Genomic DNA, 20022 nt, shown 5'->3' with positions numbered 1-20022 from the left:
GCACATTATCTGTTATTGGTCCTGTTTCTGCTGTTAGGCAATCCAGAAGAACTCCTGTTCGAGTATTTCAAACGGTTTGGGGAGAAACCCTGCTGCTTTACTGATCTCAAAGTGTTTGTAGACCTCCTCCCATCAACCCAGTATACAAAGGTAACTTTAGTTGCACCGGATTAATTCACATGGCTGTTCTGTTGGGTTGGGGAAGGGTTATGATGTTTTTAATTAGACTGTGGTCACCTTGTTTATCACAACTCATGAAAGATTCAACATTGTCTTCATTGGAGCAACTTGGGAATATGAAAGCTCCTGCATTTCACAGATCTCTGAGAGCCAGTGTGGTGTAGTGGTTAAGAGCAGGTGCACTCTAATCTGGAGAACCAGGTTTGATTCCCCGCTCTGCCACTTGAGCTGTGGAAGTTTATCTGGTGAACCAGATTAACTTGTGCACTCCCAATACATGCCAGCTGAGTTACCTTGGGCTAGTCACAGTTCTTCAGAGCTCTTTCAGCCCCACCTACCTCACAGGGTGTTTGTTGTGATGGGGGAAGGGAAAAGAGATTGTAAGCCTCTTTGAGTCTCCTTACAGGAGAGAAAGGGGGGATATAAATCCAAATTCTTCTTCGTCTCTTCTTTCTAATTAACGATTGCGAGAAACCTGGGTGCAAGAATGTGCATTAAATTGTTTCACTATGCACGAAATGTGCAAGAATGTGCACTAAAATGTTTCACTAAATTGATCTAACACAGGAAGCCATTTTCTCCATGTGCTTGTTCCCATTTTTGGGTCTTCATCCTCACCCAGCTGCTGCAGCCCTGTGATTTTGCTTGCCTCCTCTTAATGCTGACGAGGAACATGGTGCATCACCAGTCCTCACTGGAGGTTTGTCCCACTTTAGACATCCTCTGAAAGAAGGGGAGGGCTTATTATGCTATCAAGAGAAGCTTTGCAGGATGATTTCAGCAGCTGAGAATCCTGTTCAGCCCCATTGTTTGTTTAAGCCCCTGTGGGAAAATACTGTGGCGAGGAGGTTATACGTAAAAAAACTCATCCAGCCAGGATCTGTAAACAACATTGTTGAGGGCTACGGTGTTGGCATTGTTGATAACTGGAATTCTTTGTCTGAATATTTTCTTCCTGTTATTGGCTCTCATTCAGCTCCCACCAAAGATCACTGTGCATTTGAACAGACTCTAGCAGGTGCTATTTTAAAGTGGTTTACAAACTACATTGGGACAATAGTTGTTTTCATCTCTCTCTGAGCAAATGTTAGGATGGATAGAGCTGAGTAAAGCCAGTAGTACCTGTGGTCTGGTCTTAATTTTGGCCGTTCTTGAGAATTGAGGAGGTCTTGCTCAGCCCTGGGTTTCGAAGGCCCTTGCCTGGAGCTTTATGCCTCCTTTAGATGCCTCAGCTGTTACCCTGTTCCCCCGAATATAAGACATCCCTGGAAAATAAGACGTAGTAGAGGTTTTGCTGAAGTGCGAAATATAAGGCATCCCCCAAAAGTAAGACGTAGCAAAGTTTTTGTTTGGAAGCATGCCTGACGAACAGAATACAGAAATATAAGACATCCCCGGAAAATGAGACATAGCGCATCTTTGGGAGCAAAAATTAATATAAGACACTGTCTTATATTCGGGGAAACACGGTAGGAGCAGATTTCACAGGCCATGAAAGCCTTCGGCAGTACTGTGTTTCCCTTTATTGAAATGTTTTGTTCACAGGCCCCCATAGGTTTTATATTTAGCACCTTGCAAGTTTCATGGGAATGCTTTTTTAACTAATGAGCAAGCAAGTTACACCTTTATGCATGGGTAGGTTAATGAATATTAACGAGGTTTCTGCCTATGGCCCTCCCTCGTTTCCTTCCTTGTCACCCGTGTTGCTTCCCTCTTCTTCCACTAACCTTTCTTCCTCAGTGCTTGCAACTAAAGTTCACTGAGTGTGCATAATAGATTCCAGAATTACAACTGAGGTGTTTCTTTCAATGCTGATACCAAATGATGCATACAGGTGCAACTTGCTTATTCTTAATGAGCTTAGCTTCCCTGGTTGGTTCCCTGGACACACACGGTCTCAGGCATTCTCGTTGCGCTTACCTTCACCTCTGTTTCTTACCTCTCTGCTGTGGAATATCACGTTCCTGACCATCACCATATTCCCTTCAGCAGTGTGCACAGCCCACCTTCCTAATTCCCTGCTGGTTGCTCCTTCCGTTACCCGCTGTTCATTAACTGTAGCAGACTTGAAAAAGTTCTGTCTGGTCACCACTCAGGCACAGCAGATCCCATCCCAGTTTTACAGTCCTGTGTCTGTTCTGTTTCCTGCTTTGTTTCCTGCAGGGACAGTGGATACCTCCATTTTGCAGCTCAGTCTCCTTTTCCGGCCCTTCAAAACAGCCCAGAGCCTTGCTTCTTTATCTTCCTGCTTCCTTATTCTGCCAGATCCTGGCCAGTGACTTTTGCTCCTCCAGCTACATCACTGTTGGCCATACAGCAAGGGGTCTGCAACCTGTGGCTCTCCAGATGTTCATGGGCTACAAATCCCATCAGCCCCTGCCAGCATGGCCAATTGGCCATGCTGGCAGGGGCTGATGGGATTTGTAGCCTATGAACAGGGGCTGGCAGGGGCTGATGGGATTTGTAGTCCATGAACTGATGTTATTTGTAATCCATGAACAGGGGCTGGCAGGGGCTGATGGGATTTGTAGTCCACAAACATCTGGAGAGCCACAGGTTGCAGACCCCTGTAATAGCTGGAGCCACTTCCCACAACGGCAGCAGTCTGATATTGCCTCTCTCTTCCCTCATACTCCTTCTTTGAAGCCCACCTTTTTCATGAAGCCAATAGCAAATTCCCATAATAGGCTTTCCCCGAGAAAATGGAGCCTAAGAACGTGCAGTTGGAATTAATTCCTCACCCCGCTTATCTTTTTAATGTCACAGATTATATCGAGGGTCTCCAGCATGGTGCCTGTGGGCACCCGGGCACCCTCCAGCACTTTTCCTGGCACTTGCCAAGTGTTTTTAGAAAGTGTCTGTGGCCAGGTGGGGCTCTTGACCAGCAACGCTATTGGAAATTTGATTGCAGATTTTGTTAAAACGTTGCTTTGGCAACAGGTGTCCCCCCACAGCACAAGGATCTTCACTGTGTGACTGCAGGTAAGCTGTGGCATTCAGTCGTGGCTAGCTCCACCTCCTGTGGGAGCCATTTTGTGGCTATGTCCACCACACTGTGTTTGAATTCTAAAGGTATCTGCAGGCTGGAAAAAGTTTGGGGGCTCTGCTTCAGATTGTAAGCTTCTCCAGGGCAGGGATTTGATTGGTTATGCACTCTGTGAAACACCATGCCTAATAAAGGTTTACTGTACTGTACCATGCCTATTCATGATATCATATAGAAGAGAAAAAGTTAATTCCTGCTTCTCTTCCAAGGTTATAAAAAAGGACTTTTCTATGGCTCTGCAAAGTTCAAGTTTCCATTCTTTTCTCCCCCCCTCCCCCCAGTTTATCAACCAATTGTTAGGAGTCATCCCTCTGTCAGCACCATCAGAAGGCAAACTCGCGCTGCCAGAAAGCATCAAGGCTTTGCAACAGCATTTGTGTGTTGTGCAGTTGACAAGGTTGCTTGGCCTCTACCACACAATGGACAAAGCCCAAAAACTGGGAGCCGTCCGGGATCTGATGTTGCGGTATCAGCACGGGTTAGAGCTTGGTGAGAAGTGTTTGAATTTACCCTCAGTTGAAGATTATGCCAGAATTCTTGGTGAATGATCGTAGTTCTTCACTGCCTGCCTGCTTGTCATCAGTCTGTGCTTTCATTTAATTCCTTGTTGCTGTCCTTTTCCCCTGGGGTTCAGAGCCCCATTCAAAGTATTCCTCTGAGCCAAGTGGATTTTATTTTGCTTTTTTACCGGTGTTTTTACTTATTAGAACAAATCAAACAATCGCAGACATAATATAAGCAAGTCTAGCATAACGATTATGAGAATCAGACTTGAAATTGGTGCTGATTCCAGAAAATCTTTAGGGTGCAGTCCTGTGCATGTTTAAGTCTGAGGAACTCCCATAGACTCAAGTAGGCCTTCCTTGAGTAAATATATAAGTATCAGGCGACATGTGACATCTTCATCAAGCCAACTGACATTTGTAATGCTGGATGCTCGTCCTTTTTTTTTCTGCCTGGCTGTGTTTTTCTCCAAATTAGTTTCATTGAAACTTCTGCATACTTGGTTGCATTTACTTTAGCACAGGGGTAGGGAACCTGCAGCTCTCCAGATGTTCAGGAACTACAATTCCCATCAGCCCCTTTCAGCATGGCCAATTGGCCATGCTGAAAGGGGCTGATGGGAATTGTAGTTCCTGAACATCTGGAGAGCCGCAGGTTCCCTACTCCTGCTTTAGCATGAGGGTTATATGCATGAATTGCATGCAGTAGTTTGACTGGGAAAACGAAGTCCAAAGAACACACTAAAGAGCACGAATAACTTGAATAAACATGTTAATGTAGTGTGCCTACGTAGCACATTTAGTGTCAAGTGATTCACATACATAACTTCCTTTATTTCTGTAACTACTCTGTAAAGTGGGCCTTACTGTTGTAATCTCTGTATTGTATGCAGAGGAGCTGAGTCTGTGAAAGATTGGCTTGCCTAAGGCTTCCCAGTAAACTCTGGGCAGAGGCAAAATTTGAATCAGGGATCTTCCAGATGGCAGCACCCTGCCTTGGCGACTACATTTAAATCAGCTCCCTAAATTAATCAAGCATGATTAAGTTTTGAAGTTATGCTCATTCGCAGAGGAAGAATTTGACCTTGGTGGCGTTTCTGAGAAATTATCTGACACGTGATGCCTCCCCCCCCTCCCCCCCCCATAATTGGTTAAAATTTGAATAGGATGCGAACAGGTAGTTTTTGCCATGTCTTGTTCATTGTATGTGTGTGTTTTTACCCATCAGGAAAATCCTGTTTGAAAACAGAGTTGCAGTTTTCAGACTACTACTGTCTGCTTGCTGTTCATTTGCTCCTTGACATCTGGCTAGAGGCAGGTATGTCTATATAAACCTCCCTCACTGCATGTGTCCAAAAAGGAAAAGCAGGGTGGGGTGAGAAAGCCCTTAGTTAGGTCATGCCCCGTCTGTTATGCGTTTTTGGTGCCTTAGAAAGTGAGTGTGTTGAAATTCTGTTCTTGCAAAACCTGGGGAGATTGATAAGGCCACATGCATCGCTGGAGTCCACAGAGGGCCTGCATGGGCATCACTTATGTCCACATTTCTTCCCACGCTGCTTTGGCAGTGTTTGACCCAAGGAGATGGGGGGGGCGGAGGGGGGGTGACATTACAAGCAAGGCTGCTGTGGGAATCACAACACTTTGAAGCTGGCGTATGCTGAGTCAGGCTGGAGAAAATGGATAAAATAACTTTTTCTTCCATACTACTAGAACTCACAGCGGTCAAGGACTGAAAGATTCAGCACTGATTCAACCTTTGTAAATTCCCTGCCACAGGATGTGCTAATGGCCGCTAGTTTAGAGATGTCAACACATGTATGGAGCATAGGTCCATCTGTGGCTGTTACCCTTGGAGACTGAATGAAACCTCTGTGTTCAGAAGTGATAGCCAGTGTGGGGAGGAACCAGCAACAGGGGGAGGCTCTGGCCTCTCTGCCTTGCTTGTGGGCCTTCCAGAAGTATCTGGCTGGCCAGAGTATAAAACAGGATGCTGGACTAGATGGACCATTGGTATGATCCAGAGTGGCTGTTTTTACATACCCTGGCTAAGCAGCTGCTCTCCTGAATGTTGAGTGGAGAAGGGCCTTTCCCAACACTCACTGTACAAAACCCATGTCCAGTCAATGTGCTGGTCCCTCTCCAAGGGATGTTGTCTGCCTCTTCATTGCGCTCTCCACAGTTCAGATATTGTCCTGCAGGAAGGCTGCCTGAGGGTCTTGGGTGCATTGGGGGTGGGGAGGGGGAGGCCCTTCCAGCCCTGCTGGGGTTGTCTTGTCCATCCTCTTCTGGAATGGATGCTCTGTTTTTACAGAAGTCTTGAGTATGGTGTTCTTTACCAGGTGAAGAGCCCGCTGCCTGGCAGTGCTTGACTTTGTTAGAAGAAGGGCTGACTCACAGTCCCTCGAACGCTCAGTTCAAATTGCTGCTCATCCGAATCTACTGCATGCTCGGGGCGTTCGAACCAGTTGTGGAGCTCTACTCCAGCCTCGACGCAAAGCACATACAGCACGACACCATTGGGTGGGTAGTGTGTACGTAGAATAATCTATTGGCTTCATCCCTAAGCCCTGGGACTTCTTTCAGATCTTGCATTTCTCGCTCCTTCGTCTTTTTTTTTTCTTTAACCCTACTGAGATGGATTACATAAGTGCAAAACCCTTTAAGCTGCTTTTGAGGCTAGCTACTGAGATTAGTACTTTATGAACTTAAGATCGCTTAAACAAAATTACGCACCTTTTTCTGTGAGGCTGGAAACTTGGGGGAGGAGGCTTGAGCGGAAGAGTCTACATATGAATGAATTTCATGTATCTTATGTTACCCAGATCCCATGTCAGGTGTGGGTTTTGTAGGATGGGTACACACATTCTGAATTAGAGTATCTTACCGTGTATCGTTTGGCTATTTCTAAGCCATGATACAGTTCCCTTAGCTTTGGTGGTAGAGAGTGCTGTTGAGTAACAGCCAACTTAGGGCAACTCTGTAGAGTTTTCAAGGCAAGACATGTTCAGAAGTGGTTTGCCACTGCTTGCCTCTGTGTAGCAACCCTGCACTTCCTTGGTGGTTTCCATCCAAATATTTATTTATTTTATTTATTTATTTCTTAAATTTATATACCGCCCGATCCCCGAAGGGCTCCGGGCGGTGAACAACATTATCTGAACATCAATAGGAGCAGTCATACAAATATAAATACATAAGCTCCATCCCATAAAATAGCTTAAAACTCATAAAAACAGCGAAGAACCATAATACATAATAACAACAAGAGGCGTCCGACCCCAGTTTAAAACCTACCCCCATGAGGGGCCCCTGATGTAACTGCCCCAGGCACAGAGCAGTGAGGGGGCACCGTATCAGCAGCTGGGCGCTCCAAAGGCCCGGTGGAACAACACAGTCTTACAGGCCCTGCGGAACTCACCTAGGTCCCGCAGGGCCCGGACAGCTGGAGAAAGGGTGTTCCACCAGGCCGGGGGCAGTGCCGTAAACGTCCTGGCCCGCGTGGAGGCCAGCCGCATCATAGCGGGGCCGGGGACCACCAGTAAGTTGGCCTCTGCAGAACGCAGGGGCCGAATTGGGACATATGGGGTGATGCGGTCCCGAAGGTACGAGGGTCCCAGGCCGCGCAAAGCCTTAAAGGTCAAAACCCACATCTTGTGCTAAATACTAACTAGGATTAACCCTGTTAGCTTTCAAGATCTGAAAAGATCCTGGGGTACCCAGGTCAGGGTCCCTTATACTTTACATATCCAAATATGAAACTGATTTTTGGGGGAGAGCCCCTTTGGGAAAGGGATAGTAGACCTAGTGCAGTGATGGCGAACCTTTTCGAGACCGAGTGCCCAAACTGCAACCCAAAACCCACTTATTTATTGCAAAGTGCCAATGCGGCAATTTAACCTGAATAACCCCCTTGAGCAGGGGCCAGCCTGCTATAGCCTCCAGCAAGTCCTACATGTGCCGCTCTGTGCCTCTCTAGCATCTCTTCCACCTTTGCCCCACCCCCGGGCAGCAGCCACCTGGAGCACAGGCACCAGGCCCGCCAGCCGAGTCCTCCTTGCTTGCTGAGGTGCATGCGCATCAAGTCCAGCGGCCCAGGCCAGCCTAGATGTGCGCGCACGTGCCTACAGAGAGGGCTCTGAGTGCCACCTCTGGCACTCGTGCCATAGGTTCGCCACCACTGACCTAGTGGTTCTGGGAAGGTTTATGGATCTTTGCTGGGTGAAGCCCTATTCAGATCCTTCCCCCTCCCCCCCTGTACTTTGTCACTTTTAATTATTATTATTACTATTATTAATTTGATTTAATACCCTGCCCTCCCCAATCGAAGCCGGGCTGAGGGTGGCTAATACACATGTTTAAAATACAGTAAAAGCAGTGTCAATAAATATACAATTAAAACATTCCCAATCAGATTAACGATGGTGATTTAGACATCTCAACCCACATCATTCCCAGTTCACACCCTAGCTTCACATCTCTTACGGGTGAGGGAAGAAGAGGGACATTAGCCATGTACTTTGTCATCTCAGAAAGGGTGGGGGAAAGTTGGGGGGAGCTAATGAAGCTCAATGTAGCAGAGTTGTTAAGAGACAGAACTTCTGCCATTCTGATTTTTACTTTTGCATTTCAGTTATTTGCTGACGCGCTATGCCGCAGCTCTCGGTAACTATATTGCTGCATCGCAATCCTGCAACTTTGCGCTCAGGTTTTTTCACTCCAACCAGAAAGATGTAAGTGGCAGACTGTCTCTTTCATCATATGTAGATTGTAAACTGTGAGGACAGAGACTCTGGTTCTTACAGACAGGCCCTAGCTTGCACTAGGCCAATCATTACCAGAAACCAGAGTATCCACTGACAGAAGCAATTCCTGTCTTGTCCATGTGATTGTAATTCTGGCCTTGCTTTCTTCCAATGGCCTACCCCTTACAGCAGCTTATCCTGCTTTGTGGCTGCATCATAATTGCCCCAGACTGGGTTACTCTTCCCACTTCCTCCGCAGGCAGGAGCATGCTCAGTTTCTGGGATAAAACTCAGATGATGCAAGGAGGGAGGAGCCTTTCAGCGCTGGTCCTTATTACCCTGTTTCCCCGAATATAAGACATCCCCTGAAAATAAGACGTACTAGAGGTTTTGCTGAAGTGCTAAATATAAGGCATCCCCTGAAAGTAAGACATAGCAAAGTTTTTGTTTGGAAGCATGCCCAACGAACAGAACACAGAAAAATAAGACATCCCCTGAAAATAAGACATAGCGCATGTTTGGGAGCAAAAATTTATATAAGACACTGTCTTATTTTCGGGGAAACACGGTAGCATCTGTGCTAGCAATCAGCAGCTCCTCTTCTGTTGCATGTAATTCAGAGACCACTGTGTGTGTTTTTTCTAGACCTCAGAATACATTATTCAAGCTTACAAATATGGTGCATTTGAGAAGATACCAGAATTCATTGCTTTCAGGAACAGGCTAAACTCCTCGCTTCACTTTGCACAAGTCCGCATAGAGCGGATGTTATTGGACCTCTTACTTGAAGCAAATATGTGAGTATGGAAGGGCCTTTCTTGCCGTGGGGCATCCTGGGAGTCCAGCAGGCTAGAGGGTGTTGCAGCTGGGAGGAATGTGTGGATATGAGGGCAGCAGCTGCTAACAGCTACCTACAGTGCTGAGACACAGTTCCCAGCTATATTGACTGCTGAGTTCTCTAGGTCAGAGGCCCTCCACATGTGAATGGGGTTATAGGATATTGTTTTTCTAGCCATAATGTGGGTTACGTTTACATAGGGTGCAGTAGTAGTTTCAGGCGAGGTCAGTTCAGATGTGCTTCACTGTGTTGTCAAGAATTCGGACCACTTCTGCCTGTTGCCTTCCATGCCAGTATACTTGTGCTTCAAATGTGGAAGAGAAATGTGGAAGAGAAGTTCTGTCTTTTTCCCTGCGATTAACCATTTCTGTGAGTTGAAAGAGACTGCTTTCTTAAGGTCTTTCTAAAACTCCCAACTCAGTAGTTTTGTTTTTCTTCCCATGGATTAGATCAGTGAGTTTGGAAGAAAGTATAAAGTCCATGAGTCTAAGTCCAGAAGAGGATGACATTCCTTGGAAAGACCTGCGGGATAACAGAGACCTCACTGTCTTATTCAGTTGGGACCCAAAAGACAGGTAAACACAAAGGGCCCACTGACACTGGGGGGAAAAAAATATCATGAACTACATTAAACTTGCTTTAGTGGGTGGGTGGGGGTGTTTATGGGCCAGACTCCACTCTCTCAAATGTGAGATAGTTTTCTGAATCTTTTTCTAAGGGTCGGCAGATGCCATGGGGAAATCCTCTTATTTCCCAATACATAGTGTGCCTGCCTATGTGTGCACAAACTCTCAAGTCATTTCTGCTAGTGATGGTGTTATGCCTTCATTCACGTGGACACAAGTCAGACACCTTTTGTGCTGGGAAATGCTGGGCATTGGAGTAAAGAGCTTCTTGCCAGTAAGCATTTTTAATTGTCAGCAGTTAAAACAACAATTTATCGCTGCTTGTAATACAAGCAATGATTGAGACAGACTCTGTGCCCCCTCACACTTGTGTGGAAGAGACAACACACCCTAGTCCCGTGGTGGCGAACCTTTGGCACTCCAGATGCCCATGCTGGCAAGGGCTGATGGGAATTTTAGTCCATAACATCTGGAGTGCCAAAGGTTCGCCACCACTGCAAATTGCTGCCATAGATTTGATGTTGCCCCCTCCCACTTTGACGGAAGAAGGCGTACCAACAGCCTTGGCATTTTGCAGTGTGCTTTTGAATCTGAATCCTTGTTCTCCCGCAGGAGCATTTCTGAAGAACACAGAAAACTGTCACTGGAGGAAGAGACCATTTGGTTGCAGATCCGGTCTTTGACTTTAAGGCTGATAAGTGGACTACCGGCTCTTGGGCACAGCGCTCCACACCCAAAGAACTCTGAAAAGACCACAGAGAATGGCGTTTCCTCCAAGATTGACACGGTCCGGGATCTCCTGCAGCAGCTAGACGCGGCAGTGAAATCTGGGAAGCAGTTTTTGGAGCAGAAGATTCAGGTAGTGCTGTGCAAAGGAGTCCCCAAATGTATTAAACCTCTTGAATTGTAGCAGTAGACACAGAAGTGAGATTCATCTCCTGACATTCAGCTCAGCGGTCTGATTAGAATGTTGCTGTGTCACATTTCTGCCCAGCCGAAAACATTGCTTCTGTCTCCCTTAGAAGAGAGCTGTGCTATTTAACGCCCACCCACCCTCCCTCTTTGTTTTTGCTCAGTATCCAGTCCTCGGCCCTCCTCCTTCGCGAATGGCCAGCTTTTTCAGCAGTGGAAGTTGCCAGTGTCAAACGAGCTTGTTTCATCTTGTTAGTGAAATCTATGAACTAGATACCAATGGCTTAGGTAAGTCCCTGGGGAAAAGAAGGCAGGGTGGGCTGAGGGTGGACCTTCTTACAGGTGCTGTTCGGTCACAGAAAGTTTCTGCAGAACCCAAGGGTCCCCAACATGGTGCCCAAAGCACTCACCAACGCGTTTCCTGGTGCCCGACATGTGCTTTTCGATAGTGAGCAGGGCCGGGGTGGGACTTTTCCCAGCAGGGCTTCTGATTGGTTGTTGGAAATCTGCTCGGGTGTGCAGAGTTCCAAATAGTTGTCTCATCAATAGCTGTCCCCTCAACACAAGGATCTTCAATGTGTTGCTGTGTGTGTTCATTTTAAAAGGCATCCTGTTTAAACAGAACTTGTGCCTGAAATGTTGGAAGGTTGCTGTTAGAGTTATGCATCCCCTCACTCCCTGGCATTTGTATGGTTGGCTCCACTCCCTGCAGCAGTCGTTTTGTAGTTGTTCCTACCGCTTGTGTCAGAATTCCAAAGGTGCCTACAGACTCAAAAAGGTTTGGGAACCCCACGAACAACACTTACGCTGAAAAAAAAAATCATATTCTGAGAAATTCGTGATGTCAGCTTAAAATACAAAAAAACTAATGAACTTGCCATCAGGCTAAAGGTCGTTCTGCCCATTTTTCTGGCTTATTTTTGTAACGAAGAGGACTAGACCTTTTTGCAAACGGAAGCCGTGACCTCAAAAGCCAGTAACATAGGAAGTCCCAATGGTTGCTCTGCATCCGTGGCTACATTTTTTGTGTCACAGCAGCTGTGGCTGCTTCTTAATAAAGACAACATTTTCTGTACTTCAGATATTCATGACTTGATTGTGGTAATCCTTTATTGCACTTTGTTGTTATTCTAAATTACTGTTGATTTGTGCATGTGTGATTTTAAGTTCTATGATTGCATATCGAAATAAGTGATTGGATTTCTTTATTTACAGAAGATTCAACAGTAATTCAAGAGAGAATAGGGAACAGCTTTAAATTGTTACTTCAACAGCTGACAGGTAAATTGGCCTTGAAAATGAATCAGCAAATGTTACCAGCCTGCCTACACACAGTTAGGTTCCAACTAGGTTAGGCTGCAGTATGAACTGTTTATAGCCTCAAGGAAAAAAGTTTTTTTACACAGCAACCTTAGAACATAAGGAAAATCTACCGGGATCAGACACAGAATCCATCAAGTTCATTACTCCATTTGCCATAGTGGCTAAGGCCTCTGGAAAGTCCACTGGCTTATGGCCATGCAAGCAGTAGCCTTTGCCAGATATTGCATGTTATCCAACAGACAGAGGGATATGGCTAGTATTCAATGGTGAATTTCCTGTAAACATGGAAAGAGACACTCATGATACATAAAACACGAACATCATGTACATGAACTCATGCAGCTGACTAGGGTTCCGAGGTGTCCACCAGTGGCAGACAGTTGCCTGCTAATTCTTCCTACTGGTACAATGAGGACGTGCCAGAAAACCACAGAGTTTTGGGGCAAGTACTAGATCATCCCCCCAGTGCAATTCCAGTGGGGATTTGCTGTCTCCTATGCCTGTCTCCCAAAAACTCCCACTGACTGTCAAGAGGGACCTGGCAAATCTACAACAGAGTAGGCTCGCACCTGCTTTTGGCACTATAGATATGCTGTTTTAGCCCTCACCAGCTTTTTGCTTAGGCAACAGCTGCAGCAGCATCCCAGCTCAGGCAAGGCTAGAAGACATCTCAGCCATGTCCACAAGGAGACCTAATTCTGTAAATAATCTATATTGTGAGAAGAAGTGGGGGGTATGTGTGTGCTAAATCGCTACTGCCAATCAGTCGTTGGGTAACACCAGTTCTAGTACTGGGGGGAGGGCAGTTTTCTCCTTTTATTTTCTATATGCCTTCACTACTTTTATAAACCTAGCAGATCCTTTCTAAACTAAGAAACCCCAGAAGCCTGTTTGCCTGGGGTTGATTTTTGCTCAGGCAAGCTCTTGTTGGTTTCTTTTTAAAATAGTTGTAAATCTACCTTTGTCATAGTCAGCTTGAGGAAATGATTACAGTAAATATTTCCACCCCTCTTCTGATTTTAAGGTGTGTGTTGGGCTGTGTATATACCCATAGGTCCATTTGGTCCTCTCTAGATACTCCAGATAAATAGAAGATGCCCGCTGAGTCTTGGATCTGAGTAGGCACATTGCAGATTGCCCCAGACTAGTTTAGAAGTGCACAGCTTCTACCTGTTCTCTTTTTTAAATTTCTCAAGGAAAGGAAGCTGTTTAAATTTGTTCAGTTTAAGTGGGTTCTTCTACAGTACATACATTTAAAAATGTAGCTAACTTAAAAGGAACGCAGAAAACAGAAAATCCAGCAATGCATTTGACAGAAAGGAATACAGAAAGGAACACATTGTAAATATGATAAGACAGAACTTCACGCCCAGCGCAATGGGAGTGGAAACACAGGGAAACACATTTAAATCTGAAGGTATTCATCTTCCGGGATCAAGTTGAGACCTGGAAACCAAACTGCAGCATTATGTTGTACATTTGTATGTGCATGTATAGAACACTGATTGTTGTTGTGTTTAATTATTCTTCCTGTATTGTTGAATTGCTATTTATTTGTGTTTTCCATACATTGGTGATTTTTCAATAAAAACTTTAAAAATGGTAAAAAAATACTTCTCTGTTTTTAAGATCTGTTCAGTACATGCAAAGGGGACTTATTGGAAGTCAGAGAAGGGAGCTTCATGGTCCATCCAAATATCTTAGAAAACCTTGTCTTCTTCCTTGAGGTGAGTACACAGGCCTCTTTTCTTCAGCAAAGCCACAAAAGAGCAGGGATGGCTGGTGGCTGCAGCCCAGTTACTCACCCTAAAGCACTCATTCCATCCCACATCCCGCTTTTTCTCATCCTTCCAGACAATCTCCATTGTCCTGTGGGTGTGTAGTTACTCTGATGCCGTCCTCCGACCTTGCAGGTCAAACTTGCAGAAGAAGAAAAAGAAGAAGAAAGAAAGTGCTGCCCTGGTAGGCCGTCTTTTCCTCCTTGTGCACATGCAAGAGGGTGGGAGTCTGCAATATAAATATTTGTGCTCTGGGAGCAGCAAACAAACACATCAGCCTTCCAGCAAAGGAAAAAGGCAGTGGGGAAATGTCCCCCTTTTAAAATTATGCTTTTCTCTCCTTATGGCAGCCCCCAGTATTCTCCAGCTTCCAGGACTATGTTTCTGGTCTTCAGACACTCACTTCCAATGTGATTGACTACATCAAAGGGCTTGAAGTTACTCTAACTGCACTTAAACTTGAAGAGCTGTCCATAGAAGACACTTTCTTGTCACCGGTAAGAAAATCTGTGTATGTCATAAGAACTAGCCTGCTGGATCAGACCAGAGTCCATCTAGTCCAGCACTCTGCTAATCGCAGTGACCGACCAGGTGCCTTTGGGAACTCACATGCAGGATGTGAAAGCAATGGCCTTCTGCTGCTGCTGCAGCTAGCATCTTCATGATAGGCTGTCGAGCTACCATCTTCATGATAGGCTGTCGAGCTAGCATCTTCATGAGGCTGATGTCCGGGAAGGTTTTGTCCTCCCCCTAGCAAAATTTGCTGGTGCTTCACTCTCCTCCACCTTCTGAAATGAAGGCAGCCATTTTTTTATGAAGCAAATGTAACATGCAGTCAAGACGACTGTGAGGTGGGGTTGAAAAATCTGAAACAGCCTTTCTCCTTGGTGTTTCCAGTTAGTGTGAATCCAGCTGGTTCTTTTTTGCCCAACCACATCCTAAGATTTGCTCCTTTATGTCTGTGACCAGATGTTTGAGAATTGGCTTTTACACCTATATGTGTAAACAAAGATATTTACATGATGCCTTTCAAGGGGCAGCCACAAGAGGGTATCAAACAAAGCATAAATGTTAGTTTTGGTCCATTTGTTTGGGGGGGGGGGGGGATGTTTCTATCACACATACACCCACCCATCTCTGCAGGGCTACTAAGGAAGGTGAACAACTGAGATTATTTGTGTATGTTTTCCATCACATGTCTCTCCTGCCAAAACTGGGCCTGAAAGCTGTGGGAGCTAAAACCAGTAAAATACCTCTTGCTCTCTCGGTTCCTGTTTTCTGACGGCACAGGAGCTGCTTGCTTTCGTCCCCCTCTTTTTTCATACAGCAAGGAGCATATGGAAAGACATACAGTGGACAGGAAATGTGCTCTATTTACGAGACAAAGGTTTGAAAAACAGACTAAAATGCATAGAAAGCATAAAACGATTGGTTAGGAAAGAGGGATCATTGAGGGGATGCCAAGTGGAATAAAAAAACCTTCACCCACTGGCAAAGCACAGCAGCAGCCTCTTCTCCCTGGGGAGAGAGTTCTAGAGCTTTGGTGTCATGAAGTGCAAGATACAGCTGAGTGTCATCTGCAGCCCACCTCTCTAGATGACCTTACCCAGTGGTTTCAGGTAGACGTTAAAGAACGTTGGGGGCAAGATGGGACCCCTTCTGGGACCCCAAAGACCAAGCTGCTGAGAGCAGTCCCTCTGCACCATCACCACCGGGCCGGATCAGAATGGTCTATCTGTGGGATTTATGAATGAACTTGATTCCAGTGCTATTCCATTCATGTATAAGAATGTATTTATAATACTATTAATGCGTTTAGACTTGTCATTCATGCTATAAATCAGTTTGTTGTACTTCCCTGTTTTGGGCGAGTGTTTTTCTGGAGTTAGCTCATCCAGGATCAGAATGACCACAGATTAGTGCAGCCCCAGTGTGGATACACTGTCCGGAAAGTTGGGAAGTTCTAGCTTCTGACACATCTATTCTGGCTGACCAGGTGACCTTTGCCTCTAATTGAAGAAGTTCTAGATTTCAGAGATGTCTTAAGCCAGTGACATCACCACAGTGAACAGTTCAGGAGAGGCAGAGAGTTTTATTCTTGCTCACAGATGGACAGGTTTCCCCCCCCCCCCCAAAGCACTGTTTGCGTGGGGGTGGGTGGGACTGAAAGCAAGTGAGAAAAATCTCCCTAACCTTTTCATTTCCTGCCACCTGGGCATAAGCATGAGCTTGGAATCCTAGGGGTTTTCCCACTCCCATAGGCCAGACAGTATAGTTTGAGGAAACAGTGATAAAGCATGCTGCAGCTGTTTAAGGCTGAGCCAAAGCTCAAGTTTTTATTATGGAAACTCACCCCGCAGATACAGGGGGGGATACACCGCTCAAACACCAGGCAGCAGGTTTGTCAGCTGCATGAGAAAAACAAGATGTACAATAAACCCACCTTCGCTGGCTTCAAGTGCTAAATTGCATCCTTTGGTGTGAGGATGCAGTTATTGGGCTGAGGTTCAGCCTGATCTGGGATATTAATAAAGATCTCTGGTGACCTAAGCTTGGGTCCTACATGATGGGGTTGGCTGGAGCAAGGCAACATGATTTTCTACCATCTCTCCTTAGAAGCCGAGAGGTCAGGGTTATTTAATTCTGCAACATGTGCCTGTGGTACTTGAAGATATGTGCAAGGATGGCTAAATGAAAGCAGCTTTCTATGTGACTTGCCTGATTTGTACGTAACTTTTTTGCAGGAAGAAAAAAAGTTTACAAAGACTGCGCTAGTGAAGGTCCAGAACAGTTACCAGCATTCGATTCAAGAAATTGGCGAACTGCTGAAAAAAAGACTTGACAGTATCAGAAACCTGAAAGTTTGAGGACACGCATCTTGGACTCCAGAGGCCGGCCAGCGCCAGGCAAGAATTGACATCTGCTGCCATACCTTTGAAGTTAAAATCTGGAACTTCCTCATAAATGCATGAAGGACTTTGGTCGTAAAATAGTTTTTTTTATGTATTAAAAAGATATATTCAAGCTGATTAAATTATTGTACATAAAACCAGAAGCAGGGACCCTCCTCAGCCAGGGTTAGACCACTTTTTATACATGTTCATAAGCCTATTGTAACAAAAAAAAACAACCCTGACCTGTTTCATTTACCTTGGTGTGGGGGGAGCATTCTCCAGAAACTCTTGGGGTGCTTGACGTCTTTAGAAGCAGCAATAGAAAATCCAGTGTAAAGCATATTTCAAAGGAGTTTGTATTTTTCCATTACACGGCAGTGTTTATAGTTTTGCATGTTGGTTTTTTGCCTTAGAAGAAGCAGAAGTCTGCAGGGTCTCTGTTCAGCTGTGAAACTCCCTGGGTGTCTCTTTCCACTACAGCACCTGCTTTGGTTGTGGAGCTGTCCGTCTGACTGTCAGTCTGTTCATACGGCCACCCTAAAGACTGTTGTTGGGTGAAAGTGCTACCTAAGCAAGTTTCAGTTTTTAAGACCACTGAGTCTCCTTTTCCACTCTTGTCGGGAGAAAAGAACAATGTTGGAGAAGGCTGTATAAATATACAGGTTACTAAAGATGAAGTGAGAGTTGCAAAAGGTGTTCATCAGTCAGGGTGAAAGCTCAGTTTCTTAAGCTTTGGATGAACAGAAACCCAAGTGTTATTGCTCTCTGTCCTTGGGCAGTTTCAAATAGTATGGTGAAGGAGACAAGGTGCATCATTTGCGTAGTGCTTCCTCATAATTCTGGACTAGATCCTGACCACTTTTCGGGAAGATGCACGCAAGATAAACTTCAGACAAGAAGTGTGGGGAACACAAGTAAACGGCTCATTCTTGGGTGGCTGGGGTGGAGTGTTGCATATTTTCATAGGTGCTCCAAATTTTTGAAGGTAATATAAAGAACTTTCAGATGAAAACCAGCCTGTCCATCTTCCAGCGGCCGCAGCACCAGCTTCTAGCAAAGGATGCTGCTCTTCACTTATTTTTGTAGCTAGCCAGTTTTGATTATCCTGGTGCTGGGGCTGTTTTATGGTGTCTGGTACCACTAAACCTGTTGGGGTTTTTTTTTTCAGAACAAAAGAAAAATAACAGGTGTAACTTTAAAAAATAATACCAGCACTCTCCCCCCACCCCCACCCCCAATCTCTTGTTCTGTAACGCACTCAACATTGCCCGCGTAGGATTCTGGAGCCTCTGCTGCCTGTGGCAAGACGGTTGCAAAGCACAACTGTACAACTATGTATGCCTTTCCTTTTTATCAGCAGGGGGTCTTAAGGTTGGAATCTTCACCCTTTATCAGCCCCATATGCGGGGGTGGGGGTCACCTTTAATCTGCATTGATTCTTCGTTCTTCCAGGCAGCTGACAGGGACTGATAGATCCTGTAGATTCTTTGGAGATAACTTCCCCCTTTTGAGTGACTGTCTTTCTGTCCCAGGGGGAAAGCAGCTGCTGCTCCCAGGGCTACATATCCAGGTGCTGAGAAGGAGTCTAGGAAAATGTTGTGCAAGTCTGTAATAAATAGTTTGATGTAATTTGTTCCCAGGATTGATATGCCTCGGAATTGAAACCAACATGTCAGTTCACCATCCAATGACACCAACCTAGACCCGGCCTTCAAGACCAGTTGTGATTTATAAAAGCACCATCTGAAGGTATTCTCGTCAGAATATTGCCATATTATACTCACTCACTGAAAGATAAAACCACAACGACCCCTTCTTCGGATTGCACTGCCGGAGATCAAACAAGAGTTGTGGTGGTATTGACTGTTTGTGCCGGGAATGTCTTTCTCCGTTGGAATTGTGTGAGAATTATGTGTGGTGGCTCATGGGCTCTGAAGTGTCTTTCAGCTAGCAGCTTCCCTCTGAACCAGGCCTGAGACCAATTTGTGAGGAAATCCAGCACCCCCACCTTATTTTTTTCTCCTCCTTTTAATTTACAAATGTAGGGCTTTTAGAATGCCAAACCCTGGAGCTGCCTTTTGTATTTGATGTTTTGAAACTGAATTCTGAAATGGCCTTCACACAAAAAATTCAATACCCAATCTGGAGAAAAGGATGCTGCTGTCTTCTTGTGTAGGTTAGGTGTATACCCCACACTCTGTCTTCAGTTACATAAGAGAGGCAACATCTGATTCCAACCTAAGCATTCCTAGCATTTCTGTCCATTACAGGGAGTAAACTCTGCAACCCAAGAGTTTAGATCTTGGTGAGCTGTGAAATGAGTTCTTCTTAACCCCGTGGTTCTTTCCTTCGTCAAGGCACACACACCCTTCTGGATTTAATTTCGTGCTGCTGTTTATCCCGTTTATTTGTGGGTTAACTGGTATGTGCATATAGAAGTGAGCTACCAAAACTACTGTTTACAGACTGAGAGAAATTAATTTTATATACTGTTGGGATCATGAGCCAGGATCCTTCTGCAGCTGTCTTTTGCAACCAAATTCTTTGATTTAAGCCTGTTTTGTTGGGTGTATCTTCATGGGGTAAAGGTGAGGTGTGTTTTCATTCAGCTGCCTCCCCTTTACGTGAAGCAAAACTATATCACTTTAACTGTGTTGCCCATTGGAGGGTGGGGCTCTTATATCTTCCTTAGTAGCTTTGACCTGCTTAAATTTTGCATTTATATTTTGCAATCGTTATGTTTAATCATGATTTTTTGGGGAAGGGGTTTTCTTTTAACCTAAATAAAAAGGGGGTTTTCTGCTATCTGCAGAAACCACCTTTGAACATTTTCACTTCCTTGATTGCTCTCTTTAATTTATGACTGTGGAAGGTTGTGTATCACTTTGCCTCTGACATAATTAAGTGACAAAACTGCTAGTGATCTGCTTTAAACTGGATGGGTTTATAATTTATATTAAAAAGTCAGTTTCTTTACCTTTCGACTTTTGCTCATCATGAATGTATGAGATGTTTCTCTCTTGTCTGTGACTTATTTGAACATTTAGAAAAGTTGGTTGCAGAGGTAACAAAAACAGGGAGGGTACACCTGATCGGACCCCAGATGTTTAATTCTATTGGCCATGTTAACAGGGCAAGATGCCAAAGTTTAGAGTTGCCAAAAACCCTTGGAAAAGAGGC

The 20022-nt window shown here is 45.1% G+C and overlaps 1 protein-coding gene across 3 annotated transcripts in view; it reads left to right on the top strand.

Moving 5' to 3' along the window:
• Positions 1-19818, top strand: part of NAA25 (N-alpha-acetyltransferase 25, NatB auxiliary subunit) — a 36042-nt gene extending 16224 nt beyond the window's left edge. The window contains exons 11-25 of one of the 3 annotated variants that reach the window (XM_048514402.1): positions 38-150; positions 3508-3715; positions 4958-5047; positions 6069-6249; positions 8360-8459; positions 9117-9268; positions 9759-9884; positions 10548-10794; positions 11012-11135; positions 12063-12128; positions 13800-13897; positions 14025-14132; positions 14299-14445; positions 16693-16854; positions 18483-19818. In XM_048514402.1, coding sequence (XP_048370359.1) covers positions 38-150; positions 3508-3715; positions 4958-5047; positions 6069-6249; positions 8360-8459; positions 9117-9268; positions 9759-9884; positions 10548-10794; positions 11012-11135; positions 12063-12128; positions 13800-13897; positions 14025-14132; positions 14299-14445; positions 16693-16815 — 1883 coding nt within the window. In that variant the 3' untranslated portion in view covers positions 16816-16854; positions 18483-19818. Of the gene's footprint in view, positions 1-37; positions 151-3507; positions 3716-4957; positions 5048-6068; positions 6250-8359; positions 8460-9116; positions 9269-9758; positions 9885-10547; positions 10795-11011; positions 11136-12062; positions 12129-13799; positions 13898-14024; positions 14133-14298; positions 14446-16692 lie in introns of all 3 variants that reach the window. The other 2 variants (XM_048514404.1, XM_048514401.1) reach the window with 2 other exon arrangements.
• Positions 19819-20022: the final 204 nt, after the last annotated feature.

Source organism: Sphaerodactylus townsendi, linkage group LG13, assembly GCF_021028975.2.
Source record: "Sphaerodactylus townsendi isolate TG3544 linkage group LG13, MPM_Stown_v2.3, whole genome shotgun sequence".
Taxonomy (NCBI): domain Eukaryota; kingdom Metazoa; phylum Chordata; class Lepidosauria; order Squamata; family Sphaerodactylidae; genus Sphaerodactylus; species Sphaerodactylus townsendi.
The sequence above is the reverse complement of the archived record's forward strand: the minus strand, read 5'-3'. Positions and strand labels throughout refer to the sequence as shown.